Source organism: Orcinus orca, chromosome X (genome assembly GCF_937001465.1).
Source record: "Orcinus orca chromosome X, mOrcOrc1.1, whole genome shotgun sequence".
Lineage (NCBI taxonomy): Eukaryota > Metazoa > Chordata > Mammalia > Artiodactyla > Delphinidae > Orcinus > Orcinus orca.
This window is the reverse complement of record NC_064580.1, coordinates 50,918,214-50,945,042: the sequence shown is the minus strand read 5'-3', so window position 1 is coordinate 50,945,042 and position 26,829 is coordinate 50,918,214. Positions and strand designations below refer to the sequence as shown.

Sequence of the window (26,829 nt, the reverse complement as noted above, 5' to 3'; positions counted from 1 at the left end):
CACTGGATCAAAAAGAATAAAATACCTAGAAATAAACCTACCTAAGGAGGCAAAAGACCTGTTCTCCAAAAACTATAAAATACTGATGAAAGAAATTGAAGATGACACAAACAGAAAGATATGCCATGTTCTTGGATTGGAAGAATCAATATTTTCAAAATGACAATACTACCAAAAGCAATCTACAGATTCAATGCAAATCTTATCAAATTATCAATGGCATTTTTCACAGAACTAAAAAAAATCTTAAAATTTGTATGCAGATACAAAACACCCCAAGTAGCCAAAGCAATCTTAAGAAACAAAAATGGGGAAAAAAAAGGAAACAAAAATGGACCTAGAGGAATCAGACTATACTACAAATCTACAGTAATCAAGACAATATGGTACTGGCACAAAAACAGAAATATAGATCAATGGAACAGGATAGAAAACCCAGAGATATATGCACACACCTATGGTCACACTTATGGTCAACTTATCTTTGACAAAGGAGGCAAGTATATGCAATGCAGGAAAAAAAGTCTCTTCAATAAGTGGTTCTGGAAAAACTTTACAGCTGCATGTAAAAAAGTGAAATTAAAACATTATTTAATGCCATACACAAAACTAACTCAAATGGATTAAAGACCTAAATGTAAGGCAAGATACTATAAAACGATTAGAGGAAAATATAGGCAGAACACTCTTTGACATAAACCACAGCAATATCTTTTTTGATCCAACTCCTAGAGTAATGGAAATAAAAACAAAATAAACAAATGGGACTTAATTAACCTTAAAAGCTTTTGTACAGCAAAGAAAACCATAAAAAAAATGAAAAGACAATCCACAGAATGGGAGAGAGTATTTGAAAATGATGCAACCCACAAGGGATTAATCTCCAAAATTTACAAACAGCATATGCAGCCTAATATCCAAAAACCAAATACCCCAATCAAAAAATGGGCAGAATACCTAAATGGGCATTTCTCCAAAGAAGACGTACATATGGCCAAGAGGCACATGAAAAGATGCTCTACATCACTTATTATTAGAGAAATGCAAATCAAAACTACAATGACATATCCCCTTACACCAATCAGAATGGCCATCATGAAAAAGTCTACAAATGATAAATATTGGAGAGAGTGTGGAGAAAAGGGAACCCTTCTGCACCATTGGTTGGAATGTAAATTGGTACAGCCTCTGTGGAGAACAGTAGGAGTTTCCTTAAGAAACTAAAAATAGAGCTAACATATGATCCAGCAATCCTACTCCTGGGCATATATACAGAGAAAAACATGGTTCGAAAAGACACATGCACCCCAATATTCATTGCAGCACTGTTTCCAATAGCCAAGACATGGAAGCAAACTAATGTCCACCGACAGATGAATGAGTAAAGAAGTTGTGGTACATATATACAATGGAAAGTTACTCAGCCATTAAAAAATGAAATAATGCCATTTGCAGCAACATGCATGGACCTAGAGATTATCACACTAAGTGAAGTAAACCAGACAAAGATATCATATGATATCCTTTATATGTGGAATTTAAAATAATTATGCAAATGAGCTTATTTGCAAAACAGAAGTAGACCCACAGACATGGAAAACGAACTTATGGTTACCAAAGGAGAGGGGGAAGGGATAAATTAGGAGTTTGGGATTAAAATACATGCAATACTGTATATAAAACAGATAACCAACAAGGACCTACTGTATAGCATAGGGAACTATACTCAAGGTCTTATGGTAACCTGTAATGGAGGAGAATGTGAAAAAAGAGTGTACATATTTATGCACCTGTGTGTTTGACTGGGTCACCTTGATGTGACTTGAAAGTAGCACCCTATTGTGAATTAACTGTATTTCAATAAAAAATTGTTAAAAATTAAAAGTAACCACACATGGGCTTCCCTGGTGGCACAGTGGTTGAGAGCCCGCCTGCTGATGCAGGGGACATGGGTGCTTGTCCCGGTCCGGGAAGATCCCACATGCCGCGGAGCGACTGGGCCAGTGAGCCATGGCCACTGAGCCTGTGCATCTGGAGCCTGTGCTTGGCAACGGGAGAGGCCACAGAAGTGAGAGGCCCGCATATCACAAAAAAAAAAAAAAAAAAGAAAAACAACAGTAACTACACCTAACCATAAAAAAAGATGTGGTGTGTGTGTATATATATATGTGTGTGTGTGTGTGTGTGTGTGTGTGTGGTGTGTATACACACCACACACACACACAAGGGAACATTACTCAGCCATTAAAAAAGAATAAAATTCTGCTATTTGTGCCATTTGCAGCAACTTGTATGGATCTAGAAGTTATTATGCTTTGTGAAATAAGTCAAACACAAATACTCTATGTTATCACTTGTATATGGAATCTAAAACATAAAAAAAAATGAACGAATATAACAAAACAGAAACAGACTTACAGATACAGAGAACAAAGTTGTGGCTACCAAAGGGGAGAAGGAAAATGGGAGTGGCAAGATAAGGGTAGGGAGTTGAGATACTAACTACTATGTATAAAATAAATAAGCAATGAGATATATTGTACAACACAGGGATATACAGCCATTACCTTGTGATAACTCTAATGCAATACAATGTATAAAAATATTAATTCCCTGGTGGCGCAGTGGTTGAGAGTCCACCTGCCGATGCAGGGGACACATGTTCGTGCCCCAGACTGAGAAGATCCCACATGCCGCAGAGCGGCAGGATCTGTGAGGCATGGCTGCTGAGCCTGCATGTCCGGAGCCTGTGCTCCACAACGGGAGAGGCCACAACAGTGAGAGGCCCGCATACTGCAAAAAATATATATTTATATTGATTCATTATGTTGTACACCTGAAACTAATATAATATTGTAAATATTGTAAAATATTGTAAATCAATTAAACTTCAATTTTTGAAGAAAAACTGAAAAGACAATCCAGTGAACGGGAGAAATATTTTCAAATAATATATCTGATAGGGGTTACTCATACAGAATTTATAAAGAATACTTAGGAGAGAGGGGGATGATGGCGGAAGACAAAGACACGGAGATCACCCTCCTCCCCACAGATACATCAGAAATACATCTACACGTGGAACAACTCCTACAGAACACCTACTGAACGCTGGCAGAAGACCTCAGACCAAAAGGCAAGAAACTCCCCACGTACCTGGGTAGGGCAAAAGAAAAAAGAATAAGCAGAGACAAAAGAATAGGGATGGGACCTGCACCACTGGGAAGGAGAAGTGAAGGAGGAAAGGTTTCCACACACTAGGAATCCCCTTCATGGGCAGAGACTGCAGGTGGCTGAGCGGGGGAGCTTTGGAGCCGTGGAAGAGAGCACAGCAACAGGGGTGCGGAGGGCAAAGGGGAGAGATTCCTGCACAGAGGATCGGTGCCAACCAGCTCTCGCCAAGCCAAGAGGCTTGTCTGTTCACCCGCCGGGGTGGGGGTGGGCTGGGAGCTGAGGATTGGGCTTCGGTCGGAGCGTAGGGAGAGGACTGGTGGCGAGAACACAGCCTGAAGGGGTTAGTGCACCACGGCTAGCCGGGAAGGAGTCTGGGGAAAAGTCTGGACCTACCGAAGAGGCAAGAGACTTTTTCTTCCCTCTTTGTTTCCTGGTGCAAGAGGAGGGGGGAGTGCTGCTTAAAGGACCACCAAAGACGGACGTGAGCCACGGATAATAGTGGGGACCACGGAGTTGAGCATGAGACGCACAGGCAGCTGCTGCCACCACCAAGAAGCCTGTGTGTGAGCACAGGTCACTCTCCACAAGGCCCTTCTGGGGAATCTGTGCATCCCGCCACTGCCAGGGTCTCAGGATCGAGGGACAATTTCCCCAGAGAACACAGGAGGCGCCTCAGGCTGATGCAACCTCATGCTGGCCTCTGCCACGGCAGGCTCGCCCTGCACTCCGTACCCCTCCCTCCCCACAGCCTGAGTGAGCTGGAGCCCCCGAATCAGCAGCTCCTTTAACACCGTCCTGTCTGAGTGAAGAACAGACACCCTCCGGCGACCTACACGCAGAGGTGGGGGCAAATCCAAAGCTGAAACACGAGAGCTGTGAGAACAAAGAAGAGAAAGGGAAATCTCTCCCAGCAGCCTCAGGAACAGCGGATTAAATATCCACAATCCACTTGATGTACCCTGCATCTGTGGAATACCTGAATAGACAACGAATCATCCCAAATTGAGGAGGTGGACTTTGAGAGCAAGATGTATTATTTTTTCTCCTTTTCCTCTTTTTGTGAGTGTGTATCTGTATGCTTCTGTGTGAGATTTTGTCTGTATAGCTTTGCTTTCACTGTTTGTCCTAGAGTTCGATCTCTCCGAATTTTTTTTATTTTTCAAAAAAATATTATTCGTAATAATTATTTTTTTATTTTAATAAACTTATTATATTTTATTTTATCCTCCTTCTTTCTTTCTTTCTACATTTTCTCCCTTTCATTCTGACCCATGTGGATGAAAGGCTCTTGGTGCTGCAGCCAGCAGTCAAGGCTGTGCTTCTGAGGTGGGAGAGCCAACATCAGGATACTGGTCCACAATAGACATCCCAGCTCCACATGATATCAAATGGTGAAAATCTCCCAAAGACCTCTATCTCAACACCAACACCCACCTTCACTCAATGACCAGCAAGCTACAGTGCTGGAGACCCTACGCCAAACAGCTAGCAAGACAGGAACACAACCCCACCCATTAGCAGAGAGGCTGACTAAAATGATAAAAAAAGTCCACAGACACACCAAAACACACCACCAGACGTGGACCTGCCCACCAGAAACACAAAATCCAGCCCCATCCACCAGAACACAGGCAATAGTCCCCTCCACCAGGAAACCTACACAACACACTGAACCAACTTTAGCCACTGGGGACAGAAACCAAAAACAATGGGAACTACAAACCTGCAGCCGTCAAGAAGGAGACCCAAACACAGTAAGGTAAGCAAAATGAGAAGACAGAAAAACACACAGCAGAGGAAGGAGCAAGATAAAAACCCACCAGACCTAACAAATGGAGAGGAAATAGGCAGTCTACCTGAAAAAGAATACAGAATAATGATAACAAAGATGATCCAAAATCTTGGAAATAAAATAGAGAAAATGCAAGAAACATTTAACAAGGACCAAGAAGAACGAAAGATGAAACAAGCAACGAAGAACAACACAATAAATGAAATTAAAAATACTCTAGAAGGGATCAATAGCAGAATAAATGAAGCAGAAGAAAGGATAAGTGACCTGGAAGATAAAATAATGGGAATAACTACTACAGAGCAGAATAAAGATAAAAGATTGAAAAGAACTGAGGACAGTCTCAGAGACTTCTGGGACAACATTAATCGCACCAACATTCAAATTATAGGATTCCAGAAGAAAAGAAAAAAAAGTGACTGAGAAAATATTTGAAGAGATTATAGTTGAAAACTTCCCTAATATGGGAAAGGAAATAGTTAATCAAGTACAGGAAGCACAGAGTCCCATACAAGTTAAATCCATGGAGAAACACACCAAGACACATATTAATCAAACTGTCAAAAATTAAATACAAAGAAAACATATTAAAAGCAGCAAGGGAAAAACAACAAATAACACACAAGGGAATCCCCATAAGGTTAACAGCTAATCTTTCAGCAGAAACTCTGCAAGCCAGAAGGGACTGGCAGGACATATTTAAAGCAATGAAGGAGAAAAACCTACCAAGATAACTCTACCCAGCAAGGACCTAATTCAGAATTGATGGAGAAATTACAACCTTTACAGACAAGCAAAAGCTGAGAGAGTTCAGCACCACCAAACCAGCTTTACAACAACTGCTAAAGGAACTTCTCTAGGCAAGAAACACAACAGAAGGAAAACAGCTACAATAATGAACCCAAAACAATTCAGAAAATGGGAAAAGGAACATACATAATGATAATTACCTTAAATGTAAGTGGACTAAATGCTCCCAGCAAAAGACACAGACTGGCTGATTGGATACAAAACAAGACCCATATATATGCTGTCTACAAGAGACCCACTTCAGACCTAGAGACACATACAGACTGAAAGTAAGGGGATAGAAAAACATACTCCATGCAAATGGAAACCAAAAGAAAGCTGGAGTAGCAATTCTCATATCAGACAAAATAGACTTTAAATAAAGACTATTAGAAGAGACAAAGAAGGACACTACATAATGATCAAGGGATCCATCGAAGAAGAAGATATAACAATTGTAAATATTTATGCACTCAACATAGAAGCACCTCAATATATAAGGCAAATACTAACAGCCATGAAAGGGGAAATCGACAGTAACACTTCCATAGTCGGGGACTTTAACAACCCACTTTCACGAATGGACAGATCATCCAAAATGAAAATAAATAAGGAAACACAAGCTTTACATGATACATAAAACAAGATGGACTTAATTGATATTTATAGGACATTGCATCCAAAAACCAGAGAATACACATTTTTCTCAAGTGGTCATGGAACATTCTCCGGGAGAGATGATATCATGGGCCACAAATCAAGCCTTGGTAAATTTAAGAAAACTGAAACAGTATCAAGTATCATTTCCGACCACAACGCTATGAGACTAGATAACAATTACAGGAAAAAATTTGTAAAAAATGCAAACACATTGAGGCTAAACAATATACTACTTAATAATGAAGTGATCACTGAAGAAATCAAAGAGGAAATTTAAAAATACCTAGAAACAAATGACAATGTATACACAACGACCCAAAACGTATGGGATGCAGCAAATGCAGTTCTAAGAGGGACGTTGGTAGCAATACAATGCTCCCTTAAGAAACAGGAAACATAAATAAACAACCTAACCTTGCACCTAAAGCAATTAGAGAAAGAAGAACAAAAAACCCAAAGTTAGCAGAAGGAAAGAAATCATAAAAATCAGATCAGAAATAAATGAAAAAGAAATGAAGGAAACGATAACTAAGATCAATAAAACTAAAAACTAGTTCATTGAGAAGATAAACAAAATTGATAAACCATTAGCCAGATTCATCAAGAAAAAAATGGAGAAGACTCAAATCAATAGAATTAGAAATGAAAAAGGAGAAGTAACAACTGACACTGCAGAAATACAAAAGATCATGAGAGATTACTACAAGCAACCCTATGCCAATAAAATGGACAATCTGGAAGAAATGGAGAAATTCTTAGAAATGCACAACCGGACAAGACTGAATCAGGAAGAAAGAGAAAATATGAGCAGACCAAACACAAGCACTGAAATTGAAACTGTGATTAAAAATCTTCCAACAAACAAAATCCCAGGACCAGATGGCTTCCCAGGCAAACTCTATCAAACATTTAGAGAAGAGCTAACAGCTATCCTTCTCAAGCTCTTCCAAAATATAGCAAAGGAAGGAACACTCCAAAACTCCTTCTACGAGGCCACCATCACCTTGATACCAAAACCAGACAAGGATGTCACAAAGAAAGAAAACTACAGGCCAATATCACTGATGAACATGGATGGAAAAATCCTCCACAAAATACTAGCAAACAGAATCCAACAGCACATTAAAAGGATCCTACACCCTGATCAAGTGGGGTTTCTTCCAGGAATGCAAGGCCTCTTCAATTTACACAAATCAAACAACGTGATACAACATATTAACTAATTGAAGGAGGAAAACCATATGATCATCTCAATAGATGCAGAGAAAGCTTTGGAAAAATTCAACACCCATTTATGATAAAAACCCTACAGAAAATAAGCATAGAGGGAACTTTCCACAACATAATAAAGGCAATATATGACAAACCCACAGCCAACATTGTCCTCAATTGTGAAAAATTGAAAGCATTTTCACTAAGATCAGGAATAAGACAAGGTTGCCCACTCTCACAACTCTTATTCAATAGAGTTTTGGAAGTTTTAGCCACAGCAATCAGAGAAGAAAGTGAAATAAAAGGAATACAAATCGGAAAAGAAAAAGTAAAGCTGTCACTCTTTGCAGATGACATGATACTATACATCGAGAATCCTAAAGATACTACTAGAAACCTTCTAGAGCTAATCAGTGAATTTGGTAATGGAGCAGGATACAAAATTAATGCACAGAAATCTCTGACACTGCTATACACTAATGATGAAAAATCTGGAAGTGAATTCAAGAAAAAACTCCCATTTACCATTTCAACAAAAAGAATAAAATATCTTTAATAAACTTACCTAAGGAGAGAAAAGACCTGTATGCAGAAAATGATAAGACACTGATGAATGAAATTAAAGAGGATACAAATAGATGGAGAGATATACCATATTCTTGGATTGGAAGAATCAATATTTTGAAAATGAATCTACTACCCAAAGCAATCTACAGATTCAATGCAATCCCTATCAAAATACCACTGGCATTTTTCACAAAACTGGAACAAAAAATTTCACAATTTGTATGGAAACACAAAAGACCCCGGATAGCCAAAGCAGTCTTGAGAACAACAAATGGAGCTGGAAAAATCAGGCTCACTGTCTTCAGACTACACTACAAAGCTACAGTAATCAAGACAGTATGGCACAAAAACAGAAAGATAGATTAATGGAAGAGGATAGAAAGCCCAGAGATAAACCCACGCACATATGGTCACCTTATCTTTGATTAAGGAGGCAGGAAGGTACACAGGAGAAAGGACAGCCTCTTCAATAAGTGGTGCTTGGAAAACTGGACAGGTAAATGTAAAAGTATGAGATTAGATCACTCCCTAACACCAGACACAAAAATAAGCTCAAACTGAATAAAAGCCCTAAATTTAAGGCAAGAAACTTTCAAACTCTTAGAGGAAAACATAGGCAAAACTCACTATGACATAAATCACAGCAAGATCCTTTTTGACCCACTTTCTAGACAAATGGAAATAAAAACAAAAATAAACGAAAGGGACCTAATGAAACAGCAAAGCTTTTGCACAGCAAGGGAAACCATGAAAAAGATGAAAATACAACTTCAGAATGGGAGAAAATATTTGCAGATGAAACAACGGAAAAAGGATTAATCTTGAAAATTTATAAGAAGCTCTATAACAAAAAAACAAACAACCCAATCCAAAAATGGGCAGAAGACCTAAATAGACATTTCTCCAAAGAAGATACACAAACTGCCAACAAACGCACGAAAGAATGCTCAACATCATTAATCATTAGATAAATGCAAATCAAAACTACAATGAGATATCATCTCACACCAGTCACAAAGGCCATCATCAAAAAATCTAGAAACAATAAATTCTGGAGAGGGAGTGGAGAAGAGGGAACACTCTTGCACTGCTGGTGTGGATGTGAATTGGTATGGCCACTAAGAAGAACAGTAAGGAGGTTCCTTAAAAAACTACAAAGAGAACTACCATATGACCCAGCAATCCCACTACTGGGCTAATACCCTGAGAAAACCATAATGCAAAAAGAGTCATGTATGAAAATGTTCATTGTAGCTCTGTTTACAATAGCCTAGAGACAACCTAAGCGTCTATCATTGGATGAATGGATAAAGAAGATGTGGGACATATATACAATGGAATATTATTCAGCCTTAAAATAAAACGAAATTGAGCTATTTGTAATGAGGGGTATTGACCTAGAGTCTGTCATACAGAGTGAAGTAAGTCAGAAAGAGAAAAACAAATACCATATGCTAAAACATATATATGGAATTTAGGGGATAAAATGTCATGAAGAACCTAAGGGTGAGACAAGAATAAAGAAACAGACCTACTAGAGAATGGACTTGAGGATATGGGGAGGGGGAAGGGGAAGGTTCGACAAAGCAAGAGGGACGCATGGACATATATACACTACCAAACATAAGGTAGATATTTACTTGGAAGCAGCCGCATAGCACAGGGAGATCAGCTCAGTGCTTTGTGACTACCTGGAGGGGTGTGATAGGGAGGGTGCGAGGGAGGGAGATGCAGGAGGGAGGAAATATGGGAACATATGTATATGTATAATTGATTCACTTTGTTATAAAGCCAAACTAACACACCATTGTAAAGCAATTATACTTCAATAAAGATGTAAAAAAGTTAATTAATTTTGAAAAAGCAGCAAGGGATAAACAACAAATAACACACAAGGGAATCCCCATAAGTTTAACAACTGATGTTTCAGCACAACCTCTTCAAGTCAGACAGGACTGGCAAGATATATTTAAAGTGATGAAGGAGAAAAACCTACAACTAAGATTATTCTACCCAGCAAGGATCTGATTCAGATTTGATGGAGAAATTAAAACCTTTACAGACAAACAAAAGTTGAGAGAGTTCAGCACCACCAAACCAGCTTTACGACAAATGCTAAAGGATCTTCTCTAGGCAAGAAACACAAGAGAAGGAAAAGACCTACAATAACAAATCCAAGACAAATAAGAAAATGGGAATAGGAACATACATGTTGAAAATTACCTTAAATGTAAATGGATTAAATGCTCCCACCAAAAGATACAGACTGGCTGAATGGATACAAAAACAAGACCCATATATATGCTGTCTACAAGAGACCCACTTCAGACCTAGAGACACATACAGACTCAAAGTGAGGGGATTGAAAAAGATATTCCATGCAAATGTAAACCAAAAGAGACCTGGGGTAGCAATTCTCATATTGGACAAAATAGACTTTAAAATAAAGACTATTAGAAGAGACAAATAAGGACACTACATAGTGATCAAGAGATCAATCCAAGAAGAAGATATAAAAATTGTAAATATTTATGCACCCAACATAGAAGCACCTCAAAACATAAGGTAAAAACTAACAGCCATAAAAGGGGAAGTCAACAGTAACACATTCATAGTAGGGGAATTTAACACCCCACTTTCACGAATGGACAGATCATCCAAAATGAAAATAAATAAGGAAACACAAGCTTTAAATGGTACATTAAAAAAGATGTACTTAATTGATATTTATAGGACATTCAATCCAAAAACTACAGAATACACATTTTTCTCAAGTGCTCATGGAAGATTCTCCAGGATAGATCATATCTCGGGTCACAAATCAAGCCTTGGTAAATTTAAGAAAATTGAAATTGTATCCAGTCTCTTTTCCAACCACAATGCTATGAGACTAGATATCAAGTACAGGAAAAGATCTGTAAAAAATACAAACACATGGAGGCTAAACAATACACTACTTAATAACGAGGTGATCACAGAGGAAAAAAAAATACCTAGAAATAAATGACAATGCAGACACGACGACCCGGAAGCTATGGGATGCAGCAATAGCAGTTCTAAGAGGGAAATTTATAGCGATGCAATCCTACCTTAAGAAACAGGAAACATCTTGAATAAACAACCTAACCTTGCACCTACAGGAATTAGAGAAATAAGAATAAAATAACCCACACATTAGCAGAAGGAAAGAAATCATAAAAATCAGATCGGAAATAAATGAAAAATAAATGAAGGAAATGATAGCAAAGAGCAATTTAAAAAGCTGGTTCTTTGAGAAGATAAACGAAATAGATAAACCATTAATCAGACTCATCAAGAAAAAAATGGAGAAGACTCAAATCAATAGAATTAGAAATGAAAAAGGAGAAGTAACAAATGACACTGCAGAAATAAAAAAGATCATGAGAGATTACTACAAGCAACCCTATGCCAATAAAAAGGACAATCTGGAAGAAATGGACAAATTCTTAGAAATGAACAACCTGCCAAGACTGAATCAAGAAGAAATAGAAAATATGAACAGATCAATCACAAGCACTGAAATTGAAACTGTGATTTAAAATCTTCCAGCAAACAAAAGCCCAGGACCAGATGGCTTCACAGGTGAATTCTATCAAATATTTAGAGAAGATCTAACACCTATCCTTCTCAAAGTCTTCCAAAATATAGCAGACGGAGGAACACTCCCTATCATTCTATGAGGCCACCATCACCCTGATACCAAAAACAGACAAGGATGTCACAAAGAAAGAAAACTACAGGCCAATCTCACTGATGAACATAGATGCAAAAATCCTCAACAAAATACTAGCAAACAGAATCCAACAGCACATTAAAAGGATCCTACACCATGATCAAGTGGGGTTTATTCCAGGAATGCAAGGATTCTTCAATATACGCAAATCAATCAACGTGATACACCATATTAAAAAACCTAAGGATGAAAACCATATGATCATCTAAATAGATGCTGAGAAAGCTTTCAACAAAATTCAACACCCATTTATGATAAAGACCCTGCAGAAAGTAGGCATAGAGGGAAACTTCCACAACATAATAAAGGCCATATATGAGAAACCCACAGCCAACATCATCCTCAATGGTGAAAAACTGAAAGCATTTCCACTAAGATCAGGAACAAGACAAGGTTGCCCACTCTCACCATTCTTATTCAACATAGTTCTGGAAGTTTTAGCCATAGCAATCAGAGAAGAAAAGGAAATAAAAGGAATCCAAATCGGAAAAGAAGAAGTAAAGCTGTCACTGTTTGCAGATGACATGGTACTCTACATAGAGAATCCTAAAGATGCTACCAGAAAACTACTAGAGCTAATCAATGAATTTGGTAAAGTAGCAGGATACAAAATTAATGCACAGAAATCTCTGGCATTCCTATACCCTAATGATGAAAAATCTGAAAGTGAATTCAAGAAAACACTCTCATTTACCATTGCAACAAAAAGAATAAAATACCTAGGAGTAAACCTACCTAAGGAGACAAAAGACGTGTATGCAGAAAATTATAAGATACTGATGAAAGAAATTAAAGATGATACAAATAGATGGAGAAATATACCATGTTCTTGGATTGGAACAATCAACATTGTGAAAATGACTCTACTACCCAAAGCAATCTACAGATTCAATGCAATCTCTATCAAACTACCACTGGCATTTTTCACAGAACTGGAACAAAAAAATTTCACAATTTGTATGGAAACACAAAACACCCCGAAGAGCCAAAGCAATCATGAGAATGAAAAATGGAGCTGGAGGAATCAGGCTCCCTGGCTTCAGACTATACTACAAAGCTACAGTAATCAAGACAGTATGGTACTCGCACAAAAACAGGAATATAGATCAATGGAACAGGACAGAAAGCTCAGAGATAAACCCATGCACATATGGTCATCTTATCTTTGATAAAGGAGGCAGGAATGCACAATGGAGAAAGGACAGCCTCTTCAGTGAGTGGTGCTGGAAGAACTGGACAGGTACATATAAAAGTATGAAATTAGATTACTCTCTAACACCATACACAAAAATAAGCTCAAAATGGATCAAAGACCTAAATGTAAGGCCAGAAACTATCAAACTCTTAGAGGAAAACATAGGCAGAACACTCTATGACATAATTCATAGCAAGATCCTTCTTGACCCACATCCTAGACAAATGGCAATAAAAACAAAAATAAAGCAATGAGACCTAATGAAACTTCAAAGCTTTTTCACAGCAAAGGAAATCATAAACAAGACCAAAAGGGCTTCCCTGGTGGCACAGTTGTTGAGAGTCCGCCTTCCTATGCAGGGGACACGGGTTTGTGCCCCAGTCCATGAAGATCCCACATATCGTGGAGCGGCTGGGCCCGTGAGCCATGGCCGCTGAGCCTGTGCGTCCAGAGGCTGTGCTCTGCAACGAGAGAGGCCACAACAGTGAGAGGGTCGCGTACCGAAAAAAAAAATACAAGACCAAAAGACAACCCTCAGAATGGTAGAAAATATTTGCAAATGAAGCACCTGACAAAGGATTAATCTCCAAAATTTACAAGCAGCTCATGCAGCTCATTAGCAAAAAACAAATAATCCACTCCAAAAATGGGCACAAGACCTAAATAGAAATTTTTCTAAAGAAGATATACAGGCTGCCAACAAACACATGTAAGAATGCTCAATATCCTTAGGAATTAGAGAAATGCCAATCAAAACTAGAACGAGATATCATCTCACACTGGTCAGAATGGCCATCATCAAAAAAATCTAGAAACAATAAATGCCTGAGAGGGCATGGAGAAAAGGGGACAGTCTTGCACTGCTGGTGGGAATATGAATTGGTACAGCCACTATGGAGAACAGTATGGAGGTTCCTTAAAAAACTACAAATAGGACTACCGTATGACCCAGCAATCCCACTACTGGGCATATACCCTGAGAAAACCATAATTCTAAAAGAGTAATGTACCAAAATGTTCATTGCAGCTCTATTTACAATAGCCAGGAAATGGAAGCAACCTAAGTGTCCATCATCGGATGAATGGATAAAGAAGATGTGGCACATATTTACAATGGAATATTACACAGCCATAAAAAGAAATGAAATTGAGCTATTTGTAATGAGGTGGATAGACCCAGAGTCTGCCATACAGAGTGAAGTAAGTCAGAAAGAGAAAGACAAATACCGTATGCTAACACATATATATGGAATTTAAGAAAAAAAATGTCATGAATAACCTAGGGGTAAGAAAGGAATAAGGACACAGACCTACTAGAAAACGGACTTGAGGATATAGGGAGGGGGAAGGGTGAGCTGTGACAAAGCGGGAGAGAGGCATGGACATATATACACTACCAAACGTAAGGTAGATAGCTAGTGGGAAGCAACCGCATAGCACAGGGAGATCAGCTCGGTGCTTTGCGACCGCCTGGTGGGGTGGGTTAAGGAGGGTGGGAGGGAGGGAGACGCAAGAAGGAAGAGATATGGGAACATATGTGTATGTATAACTGATTCACTTTGTTATAAAGCAGAAACTAACACACCATTGTGAAACATTTATACCGCAATAAATATGTAAAAAAAAAAGAAAATGTGGCACATGTATACAATGGAATATTAGCCATACAAAGAAACAAAATTGATCTATTTGTCGTGAGGTGGATGGACCTAGAGTCTGTCATACAGAGTGAAGTAAGTGAGAAGAGAAAGACAAATACCGTATGCTAACACATATATATGGAATTTAAGAAAAAAATGTCATGAAGAACCTAGCAGTAAGACAGGAATAAAGACACAGACTACTAGAAAATGGACTTGTGGATATGGGGAGGTGGAAGGGTAAGCTGTGACAACGCGAGAGAGTGGCATTGACATATACACACTATCAAACGTAAAATAGATAGCTAGTGGGAAGCAGCCATATAGCACAGGGAGATCGGCTTTGTGCCTTGTGACCACCTAGAGGGGTGGGATAGGGAGGGTCGGAGGGAGGGAGATGCAAGATGGCAGAGATATGGGAACATTTGTATATGTATAACTGATTCACTTTGTTATAAAGCAGAAACTAACACACCATTGTAAAGCAATTATACCCCAATAAAGATGTTAAGGAAAAAAATGATGTAAAAAAAAATAACACCATAATGAGATATTACGTCACACCCACTACCATGGCTGTAATGAAAACAAAAATGTTTGAATCTCTTCTAATATAAGTCTTTCTCCATAGATTTATGATCTCACAGTGTTGAGATACTAATTTCTTGTTATAACTGTAATAATTGTTTTCATTATAAGTTTGCGTCTAGATTATTCTGTTCAAAAGAACAGATTAATCATTCATATGCAAGCATCATTTTATAAGTATTTTTTTTTAAAAACTAAACATGTTAAAAAAAATTTTTAATAAAATAAATAAAAAAAAAACTAAACGTGAAGGTGGGAAGGAATGGTTAAACTGTGAAAATATCCTTGTGCTGATTTTAGTGAAGCCACTATAAATCATGTTTCAGACACTATCTCATAACCTGATTAAACACTTATTCTATATGGAAAAGGGCATGCCATGAAAATGCATATGCAAAATTATCCCAGCTTTGTAAGAGCGTATTAGCAAGGCAATGGAAAGTGTTAATATTTGACTATGAGCCTTGTGGAATGGGAGGTGGGTTTATAGTTGATTATTTTCTTCTTCATGTCAATTTGCTAAACTGTACACCGTGCCCACATTGCCCATACAATTCCTGTGCAATTAGTGAAAAAGAAAAAAAAATTATCCTCAACAAGTCCGGGAGTACAAGTCAGTAAAAATTACCGAGATTGGGTCAAGATGGCAGACTGAGCACTAGTGCATTTCTCTCCTACCTCAAATTCCCTTAAATGACAGAAAAGACAGTTTTCTGTATATAAAGAATAACTCCAGAATTACAAGGGGAAAGGAAAGGGCAAATTCCTGGAGGATGAAAAGCAGATGGATCAGGGGTACTGAGGTAAGGATAAGGGTGGGGGTGGGGAGACTGGGGGCCCAGAACTGAAGAGGGGGCGCAAGGCGATTGGGGAGGGGATTTGTTGGTCAGGCGGCTCCAGATTTTGGGAAAGGGGCGGGGCAAGGAACCAAAGAGCGCCTCCCAGGCCCAGGGCAGGGGCGGACAAGAGAGTTGGCGGGCGAGGTGCGGAGGCGGGGGGGGGGCCGGTGGGCGGGTGATTTGCTGGGCAGGAAGGGGAGGCCTCTCTCCTGGCCGGAAGCTGTGCTATACGGAAAAGAGGGAGGAGACTGCGGCGACTGCAGCGGCTGGTGGGAACCTGATGTGGCAGAGGGGCTGCTGCTGCCAACAGGGAGCGGAGGGCCCGCGAGCCGAGTGCTGGAGACACTGCCGCCATCCTGTTTGCCTGTCCAGCAGCCCACTTGACACGCTCTTCTCCTAAGGATCCTTCCTTTCAGCTCTTGCAAGCACCTGGCTCGTCATCTGCTGGTCCTCCTTTGACACAGGCTCACCGCGGAGGCAGCAGCGAGGTGCCCGATTTGGGCACGCGAGGCCCGCTATCCCCGGCCTGGGGGAATCTGTGTCCCCTGGCCTGGACAGTGTTGGACGCAGGGCGGGAGGAATAGGGGGGGTGCCCCCTATTTCTTTGACTGTAACCGCAACTCCTTCACGCTACCATAGCCTGAACTAGCTGGGGAGGAAGGTTACTGCAGGCACGCAGCCAGAATGCCTTGATTTCCAGCCTTTCCGCATAGCTTTCGGGAAAAACTTAGGCGTGGGTGCACAGAATGCACTAATTAGGAGAAAAAGTTCATCGTGTCATGCATTGAATTTATTTTTTCTTCATTTCCTTTCTTGGTCCTCCTTGCTACTGTGCTCCGCGCAGGCATGAAGACCCCGCTCGGAAAAGCAGCTGCAGGGCAGCGGTCCAGGACAGGCGCAGGACATGCCAGTGTGTCTGTGACCGTGATGAAGAGAAAGGCTGCACACAAGAAGCATAGGAGCAGACCCACCTCCCGGCATCGGAGGAATATCGTAGGCTGCAGAATTCGGCACGGATGGAAAGATGGAGATGAACCTCTAACACAGTGGAAGGGAACGGTTCTGGATCAGGTACCTGTAAATCCCTCTCTGTATCTTATCAAATATGATGGATTTGACTGTGTTTATGGATTGGAACTTCATAGAGATGAAAGAGTGTCATCACTTGAAATCCTTCCTAATAGAGTTGCATCATCTAGAATCAGTGATACACACTTGATAGAAATTATGATTGGCAAAGCAGTGGAACATATTTTTGAGACAGAGGAAGGTTCCAAAAATGAATGGAGGGGGATGGTCTTAGCTCAGGCACCTGTCATGAACACATGGTTTTACATTACCTATGAGAAAGATCCTGTATTATATATGTACCAGCTCTTAGATGATTATAAAGATGGTGACCTACACATCCTTCCAGATTCCAATGATTCTCCTCTTGCAGAGAGGGAGCCAGGAGAAGTCATAGACAGCCTAGTAGGCAAACAGGTGGAATATGCCAAGGAGGATGGCTCCAAGAGAACTGGCATGGTCATTCATCAGGTGGAAGCAAAACCCTCTGTGTACTTCATCAAATTTGATGATGATTTCCATATCTATGTCTATGATTTGGTAAAAACATCTTAGAGGTCATTTTGAAATTTGCCAAATATGTGAGACTGTTTGTAAAATCTGAACACACAAGAAGTCTGGATTGCTTTACAGTTTGTAAGAACCATATTCTCCCCCTTTTTCACACTTTTGCCTGGCAAAAAATTGGAACTTCCACCCTCTCAGACATTTTTTGAAGAAAACTTTTGCCTTTATCTCCAACCATTTTACCGGTTCCTCCCCACAGAAGAATGATTGACTTAGCTAATTAGTGAGAGGGGTAAAGTCTGACATCCATCGGCCCATATTTTTATCTTGGGTGGTGTTAATAGGCTAAAGGTAGCTGAACACCTCTTGCCTCATTCTTTTGGGCATTTGGACAATCTGCACTCACTGAAGTGTGAAGCTTCCTGAGATATGCAATGTGGCTGGCTGGATAAATTTCTTTGCAATTCAACCCTCCCCTTAGGGCTAGCTGGGTTAGTGTCTTTGCAATTCAACCCCTCCCCTTCAAAAGTCTAATATGGGGAGGAATGGGAAGCTTATTTTGGTCTTCTGTCTAAGTTGCATTTTAAATTCTAACTATAATGAAAGTAAGGCTAATATTTTGTTCCATTTCTGATTCTTGTACCTATTACTAAACTTGGTTTGGAAATCAAGAGGGTAATTATTTTGCACTTTAGTACATAAGCATAGGCTGAGAAACCTTACAAAATTGTTAAGAGGGCAAGCATTTGGGAACCAAACCGCAAGTGGAGAAATCGCGGTTGGTCATTAATGGCATTAGGATTTCTGTTGTCTACAATAGCTCTGGCTGGTACCTGCAGACAAGGAGTGGGTTTTTACAGACAAAGGCTGTGCAGGCAGACTTTAGCACAATTGGGCTTTGCCAGCCCAATAGAGCATTAGGCCGGGCTGTAGCTCTAGTCCTCAGTCACAGGATAAAGGCCAGGTTTGGCAAGGGTTGGCAGATCTGTCTAGGACCTCAATATAAAGGAGCAAAAATCTGGAATCAGGCTGAGATACAGATTTCTTTCCTATACCAAGAAGGACGCTTTGAAAAATTTTAAATTAGGTTTTCATTTGATTCTTAGAAGACTTCTGAGTCCCAGCATATGAGGTGGGCAATGCACTTGCTAGAACTAAGAAAAGCTGAAAATAGGCTTTGCTTCCTTGTAGGAACTGGTGAGCTCATTTATTCTGGTGTCCTAATAGGACTGAGGAACACAGAGATTAGAATCAGTGCTAGATGATCAATAGACTTAATGATTTTCTAAGTGCTTAATGATGTTTTTAATGCTGTCATTTGTAGATAGAAATCTAATAGATATTTGTTAGTGTTTTGTTTTTCAACTTTATCCTGTTTCTTGGCTGGACCTAAGAAACTCATGTGCAGATAAGGATGAGCCCTACTTCAGCAGAAAAATAAGTAATGGAGTGGGCCTTGTACCTTCCATTATTGAAGGCATTAGTGAAGGTTAACTTTGGAAAGTTAACTAGGAAAGAAAATGTTGAAAAATAAGCAGGGTTTTGGAGAGAAGCACCCGGCCAAAGCCAATGCATTCTCATTGGGTTTCTGATAGAAGCTCCATTAGCAATAACAGACAGGCCATGGACTTCTGCATATTTGGGGCTGGGACTCATGCCAGTACAATCAACCACTTGGGAAATATCTTCCAAATTAGTTTAAGTTCACAGGTCATGGAGTCCAGACTACTGGCACAGACAGACTGGCATCCTGCTGAGGATGAAACCAAGAAAGTGTTCTCTTCTCCCATGTTTTCTCTGTCTATGTTTCTTCCTTTTGATGCCACTAAGTCTCTGCTCAGATATTTGATTGACAACAGCAATGTGGGTCTGTATTACCCTATTTACTAAGTCCTGGGGACATAAATTTGCTTGAGATATCTGTTTTAGAGGCTGAGGATTAGTGTGCTTGCTAAGTTTTTGGATGTGAGGCTGACACTGTGATAATCTTATGTCCTGTTGACCCTGTGGACTCTTAATGTATGACATATATGTATGACATGCAATTGTGGGGTTAGATTAATTCAACTCCTGAAGTTCTGAAGGAACTACACCAAATCAAGAGGAAGACAGCCCAGGCTACAGCTGATGAAGGAACCCCATATCTGTCCAGACATCTTTGTGAGATCTGTATGGCTGACATCAGAAAAACCAAGAAATTGGGGAAGGCAGAATTTTGGACTTTAATTCCTTTGGACTTTAAAATAGAAATTTAATTGGGGGCATTCATTTTTCCCTTGGAGTTTAATAGTTGGTGTGATTTTCATACAGTTCAAATTAAGGCATTTTCATTATGTTGTTGATATTGTATTATTTGTAGTATTTTAATGCTACCTTTAGGGCTTATTGTATAATCTTTTAAGCTATGTCAGATAATGTGGCTGGACATAATTATAAATTGGGGATAAAATAGTGAGTGAATTTTCAACCTGGGGTGTAATGTAGCCTTAGAGTTAATTTAATTACTGTTTTAGTTTGACTTATTTCAGAGCCTTCTGGGGCAAAAGCAGAACTGCTCACCAGTCTTACACAAGAGGGAGCAGGACATTCCTAAGATACTGCTGGTCTTCCCCAAAAGGACAGCCAAGCCCTGTTTGTCTTGGGTGTTGACAATGTGGACAGAAATGTCCAATGGTATGATAGGATCTATCCTCTGCCTCTCTCCATGTTCCTGGCCAAGAAACAAAAGGACTTGTGCCTCTCAAAAATATTTGGAAGAAAATTTCTACCCATCTCCCAAATGGGAGGAGAAATAACTTGGTGAACTTGAGAAAAGGTTATTATGGATATGCAACTTAGGGCCCTCTTGGCTCTTGAGCTCATTGCTCACAGAAAGATATGGAAAAAACTACAGTCCTTCACTACATGGCTGGATAAACATCTAATCTGTAGACGTCTCTCACCCTCTGGGGTGGGGGGATCCATTGTCTTTACACTTGGGGTAAAAGTTCATTTCAGGCTTAGGTCCAAAACGTGTTCTCCAGTCCAGACCTATCAGCAATAAAGCTGGTATCTATTTTTATTCTTTAAAAATTTTTAACTTATAAATCATTTTTGGACAAAAACACACACCTCTGGTAAAAATCAAACAGTACAAAAGGATATACAGTATAAAGTAAGTCTCCTTCCTTTTTTCCCACCCCTGACCTCAGCGCCAATTTCCAAAGATAACCACTCTTACCAGTTACTATGTATTTTTCTGGAGATAATCCATGTATTTACAAGTATATTATATATGTGTGTATCAGATTTTTATACAAATTGTGGCATACTATACATGCTGTTATGAATTTTTCTTTTTCATTTAACAATATATTAAAGCTGGTATTTTAATCCCTCTTTGATTACTGTGTATATTTTTTAGTTGGTTCAGAATCTGTAAGGGAAGGAGGTATGATTAATTCGGACTTCCATACCCCAACCTAGTTTAATGAAAACTTACATGTCCCTGAAAACCAACAATTTCTGCCAGGTAAATTTTTCTGACTAGTAGAATGTGAAATGTATGTAAACATGATCGATTTTGTGGAAGGAATTCCTTGAGGCCAGTATATTTTTGTTGAGGGAATTTAAAGGGGGAATCAACTATAAATTGAAGCTGTGGAAAAAGTTAAGGTACTATAATCAGTTATTCAAAATTGAAATGAACAATCATTTTTTTATTCCAACTTACACTGACATCTACTGCCATATGCAAATTTGTTTGCCTTTATGACAGAATGCTTTTCTGCATATAACAAGAAACCCCTGTTAAACATGTTTAAACAGTTACCAAGCATTATTGACTCATGTAACTAAAATAATCCAAAAGTTAGATGGGCTTCAGGCACAGTTTGATTGGGGCTCAGGCTCAGTGTCTGTGATTTGTTATGAGTTTCCCTCTTCAGTATTTCAGTTACATTCTCAGGCTGCCTTTCCTCATGGTAGCAAAATTAGACCAGCAGGTCCAGGCCACAGCAGTTCCAGTCTAGAGAAAGTTAAATAACCTATGTCCTGTGATGCATTCTGAACTGGCTTAGGTCACATACCTAGACCACTGAAGTCTCATGGATGAAATGCACTGATTGGCTTAGCCAGGGCATGTGTTCCATCCCTAAACCCTAAAATATATCTCCCTAGAACCAAATGGATTCCTAGTGAAATCAAGAGCATGAGGAGTGAATGCCATGAACCAATCACAAATGTCTAGTATAGCTTCTTCCTTTGGGTAGTGAGCATCCATGAACACCTTTCTTCCCACATATCCACTTTCAAAAATGTTCACACCTACATGTAGTAAATTTATGTCTTCAAAGGGGAAAAACCTAAAGTCTTATCCAGTTACTACATTTAACATTAAGTTTAGGATCTCTAGTTGATCTGCAGACATCTTCAGATCCATCATCCTAGCGGTCTTGTCACCTGTAGTTAAATTACAAACTAACCTTCACTCCAACATACCCCATATACAATTGTGAAGAAATAACCAGAGAAATATCATAAAAACTACCATTTGAAAGAAGGGAGGAAACAGGAAGCAATACACAGTAGTTTCTGGTTCAAAGCATATTTCATAATCTGTTAGACAAGGACTCTGCCCTAGCAGTAGAATGAGTCCTCTGGTCAGCCAGCCTCTTTTTTGTTCTCTAAGAGGGTCTCCCTTGGAGACATATCTTGGGTGGATGCACTTTCTTGGGGATGAACAGCTTTAACTCTCTGCTTCATCTTATGCCATTTCTTGTGTCTAGGAGTTGTTCTGGGTTTAAATAATGAGTATTTGCTGTTGTTGGCCAGGATTGGAGTCCCTTTAATATAGTAGTTCTCAAACTTTAGCACATGTTAGAATCACCTGAAGAGATTGTTAAACTACAGATTGTTGGGGCCCACCAACAGAAATTCTGATTCAGTAAGTCTAGTGTGGGGTCCAAGGATTTATGTATTCTAACAAGTTCACACAGGAGACTGATACTTCTGGTCCTGGGATCCCATAATGAGAATCACTAACTTGTAGGTGTCAATCGAGTGAGGCCAGAATCGTTATTTCCTTAAATTACCTGATAATAAATTTACATCAGCTGCTTGCTAAAATATAAGCTCCTGAACCTTGCCTTAGTTTTAATAAATCAAAATCTCTTGGCAGGGGAATAGGGGGACCTGGAAAACCTCGACCAGACATTCCAAGTGATTCTTATTATTATCATCAATACTGATTAGGAAACATTGGTCTAGGAAATTAGGATTTTCTTGACCCCAATCTTATTTCCTTGTAAGTCTGTCTCCTTGCCATTGCTCTCACAAAGCTTAGTTTGAGATAAGGAATTTGGCTTTTCTAATCCTACAAGTTTCCAGATTCTCAGGTCTCTTTCAACTAGGATTTCAGACAACCAATAACTAAGGTAAGAAACCTCCATTTTCTTTCCTCGCTGTTTTCAGATAGGCCAGTTTCCACTATGGATATAGTATGCTTGAACTTTGCCTAAGAAGCCTAGATCTGAGGGATCCAAAAGAGTATAGAGTAGGAGAAACAATGAGATCAATAGAATGGGCATAATTCCAGGCTCCACTAGCTCTGTGATTCGGCTCTAGTGACTTAACCTTTTTAAGCCTACTATTGCAGGTAATAATCCTTACCTTACTCGGTTCTATTGAGAACTAAATGAGAAGCTATATTCTTAGCATATAATAGTGCAGTGCAGGTACTTAATAAAAATGAATTCCATCTAGTTTCCAAGAGGCTACAGCCCACATTCTTTTAGTAAACATTTATATTTAGCAATGTCCAGTGACATTTAACTAGTGAATATAGTCCAGAAATTCTATTACTGAAATGTGACTTTAAATAATTCTTTAGATGTGTATAGCTCCTTCCTTTCCTACTAAGAACTTTCCCAGAGAGCTGATAAATCTTCATAGCATTCCTGGATGGTTAGGAGGGCAGGGATTTATTCTATTTTGTAGATTCAATCACTCATTTATTCAAATGCTTTTTGTTGGACTTGGCTAACAGTAAAGAAGGAAATAGATAAGGTCCATACTTTTAGCAAGCTTAGATTCTCATAGTGGGAGAAAGACAACAAAGATGTAGACAAATAACCTATATAATTTCTGGGAGTGATAACTTGTATGACAATAAAGCAATGGGATAGAAAGTAACTGAAATAAGGGAGCTATTTCAGCTAGAGCTTGTCAGAAAAAGGTCTGAGTGGATATTTGAACAGATAACTGAATGATGAGAAGCTAGCCCATGCAACAGTTTGAAGGAGGAATGATCTAGAAATAAAAACAAGTTGAAAGGCTAGGATAGCTGAAATCATTTATTCATGGTTATTAATGCAGTCATATGTTTAATACTGAGACCTATGGTTCATGATTTTTCTCTACTGTTCTATACAGCCGACTAACTATGTTACTGTTGTTTTCTGGTATTTTTGTCTCTTTGTGGAGGTCAAAGAACATTACAGACATCATGTCTGTGCATTATTTCAATTGTTACCCTGATCCTGGAGATGAAGTAAAGGGGCTAAAAAGTCAATGAATAAATGGAAACGGGGCAGATTTCTTCCCCAACCCCAAATTTATGATGCAGATCCACAGCACAGAGTTAAAGTTGAAGCCCATACATAATGTAGTGAATGTGTACACCTATTTTTGTGGTTACAGTTTCATATACACACTACATTTCAGCCATTTAGTTTATATCATTCATCTTTGGAGGGTGGTGGAATGGCAAAAAACATTTATCGAACACCTAGTATGTGCCAGGCATATCTTAATCTTCACAGCATACTGGGAACTAAGTGTTACTATTTCCATTTTACAGATTAGGAAATCAAGCTTAGAGAGAAAAAGGATACAAGGGTCATAGATGTAAAATAGATAACTAGTGGGAAGCAGCCGCATAGCACAGGGAGATCAGCTCGCTGCTTTGTGACCACCTAGAGGGTTGGGATAGGGAGGGTGAGAGGGAGGCGCGAGAGGGAGAGGTTATGGGGATATATGTATACATATAGCTGATTCACTTTGTTATACAGAAAAAACTAACACAAAATTGTAAAGCAATTATACTACAATAAAGATGTTAAAAATAAATAAATAAGTAAGTAAATAAATAAATAAATATAGATGCAAGGGTCACACAACTAGTAACAATACTGGACATGAACCTAGGTCTCCTGATGCCAAGTGCTGTTCTATCAATAATTATTATTTTTACTAACATTTGCCTAAAGAAATGGGAAAAAAGCAAGAGCACCAAGGGAGAAATCAAAGTGATTTACAGCTGTGGTCTTCCTATTCTTTCATCTCTACCACCTTCTCTCAACACATACTTTGTTCCTACTCTTAAATCTACTACATTCATTCAACAAATCTATTTAGTATCTATTTTTTTCCAAGCACTGTAACTAGGAACTTGGAATATTTCAGTAAATAAAACAGTCAATGATCTCTGTTCTCATGGAGCTTACATGCAGACAAGAGGAAGCTGGCAATAAACAATAAAAATAATAAGTAAATAAATTATATGGGATATCAGAAAGTGACATTTTGAAAAATTTGTTCTGTTTGAACAAAAAGAAAATTAGAAAAGGGTAAGAGGTGAGAGGAGTGGTGGGATGCAATATTAAATAGGGAGATTAGGATAGATTTCATGGGGAAGGTGATATTTGAGCAAAGTTATGATGTGAAGGAGTTAGCCAAGCATGTAGCTAGAGAGAGCATTCATGGTAAAAGGAACTGCTAGAGGAAAGGCCCTAAGGTAGGTGTGTTATTGGCATGTTCAGAGACCAAGGAGGCTACTTTGTCTATAGCTACAAAAGTGAGGGTGAGCGACATAGGTGAAGTCAGAGAGGTAATAAGGGACTAAATCATATAAGGCCCTGTAATGCATTGTAGGAACTCTGTATGAAGTGAGGAGCCTGTCACAGGTTGAGTTCCCCAGGAAGCAGATGTAAAACAAAGTTAATACTTCAGAAAATTTATTAAGCAATGCCTTTGGGGTCAATATCTATGGAGGAAATGGGGAAGAGGAAGAAGCAACAAGGGAGAAGTCAAGCTCTGATACTCAATGACAGTGTCAGCCACAAACGCATACACTGATCAATCACTGAATATAGGCTACCCTGGGAAAGGACATGACCTTGGACAAGGCTGCTCTCTGCAGCTAATGCAGTCCTTAAACAGGGATGACAGCTGAAGCTGGGGTAATAAGTGTGTCAATGGAAAGGAACCTGGGTGTTGCATCTCCATGTCCACAGAGCCATTGCAGATTTTGAGCAGATAGTTGACCTGTCATGCTTTTTTAAAGTATCTCTCTGATGTTTTGAGTGCAGACTATAGAGGGAAAAGTATGGAATCAGTGAAACTAGTTAGGGTATTGTGGGAATGCAGATGTGAGCTGACAATATCTGAAAGGTAATGGAGGTGGTAAGAATTTGAATCTTGGATATATTTTGAAGGAAAAGCCCCAGGATTTTCTCACCAATTGGAAGTGGAAGGTGAGAGAAATAGAGGAGTCATGGATGGCTCCAATATTCTTGGGCTAAACAACTGGAAGAATGGAGTAGCCATCAACAGAGATGAAGAAGGCTATGGTTTGGATGGATGTAGAGGGAACATTAGAAATTCAGTTTCGGAAAAATTGAGTTTGAGGTGTTTTTAGGATATCTAAATGGAGATGTTGAGCAGTTATTGAATATATGAGTCTGCAGTTCAGAAGAGAGGTCTCACTGAGCTGAATACATAAATTTGGGAGGTTCTGTGTATAAATGGTATTTAAAGACATGGGAGTATACAAGATCACCGTAGGCAATGAGTGTGCATAGAGAAGAGCATATGATCATGGGCAGAGCCCTGGGCCACAAAGAGGTTTGGGAGATGAGGAGACACAAGTAAAAGAGACTACGAGGTAGGAGTTAAAAGAAAAGTGTGGTATCATGGAAGTCCTTCCTTCTTAGCCACCTACCTACACACTAAATCTCTTTCTGACAAATTATTCACATTCCATCTCAAATGTCATCTCCAAGATG

The 26,829-nt window shown here is 39.2% G+C and overlaps 1 protein-coding gene across 1 annotated transcript; it reads left to right on the top strand.

The window, feature by feature from the left end:
- Nucleotides 1–16,428: 16,428 nt before the first annotated feature.
- Nucleotides 16,429–21,161, top strand: SPIN3 (spindlin family member 3). Its single transcript, XM_004282278.3, has 2 exons — nucleotides 16,429–16,698; nucleotides 17,055–21,161. Exon 2 carries the CDS (start codon nucleotides 17,057–17,059, stop codon nucleotides 17,831–17,833), a length of 777 nt encoding a protein of 258 aa, XP_004282326.1. The 5' UTR covers nucleotides 16,429–16,698; nucleotides 17,055–17,056; the 3' UTR covers nucleotides 17,834–21,161.
- Nucleotides 21,162–26,829: the final 5,668 nt, after the last annotated feature.

What these genes read in the sequence shown, in the direction of transcription:
- SPIN3 (XM_004282278.3), top strand. Translation starts at nt 17,057, where the DNA reads ATGAAGACCCCGCTCGGAAAAGCAGCTGCAGGGCAGCGGTCCAGGACA.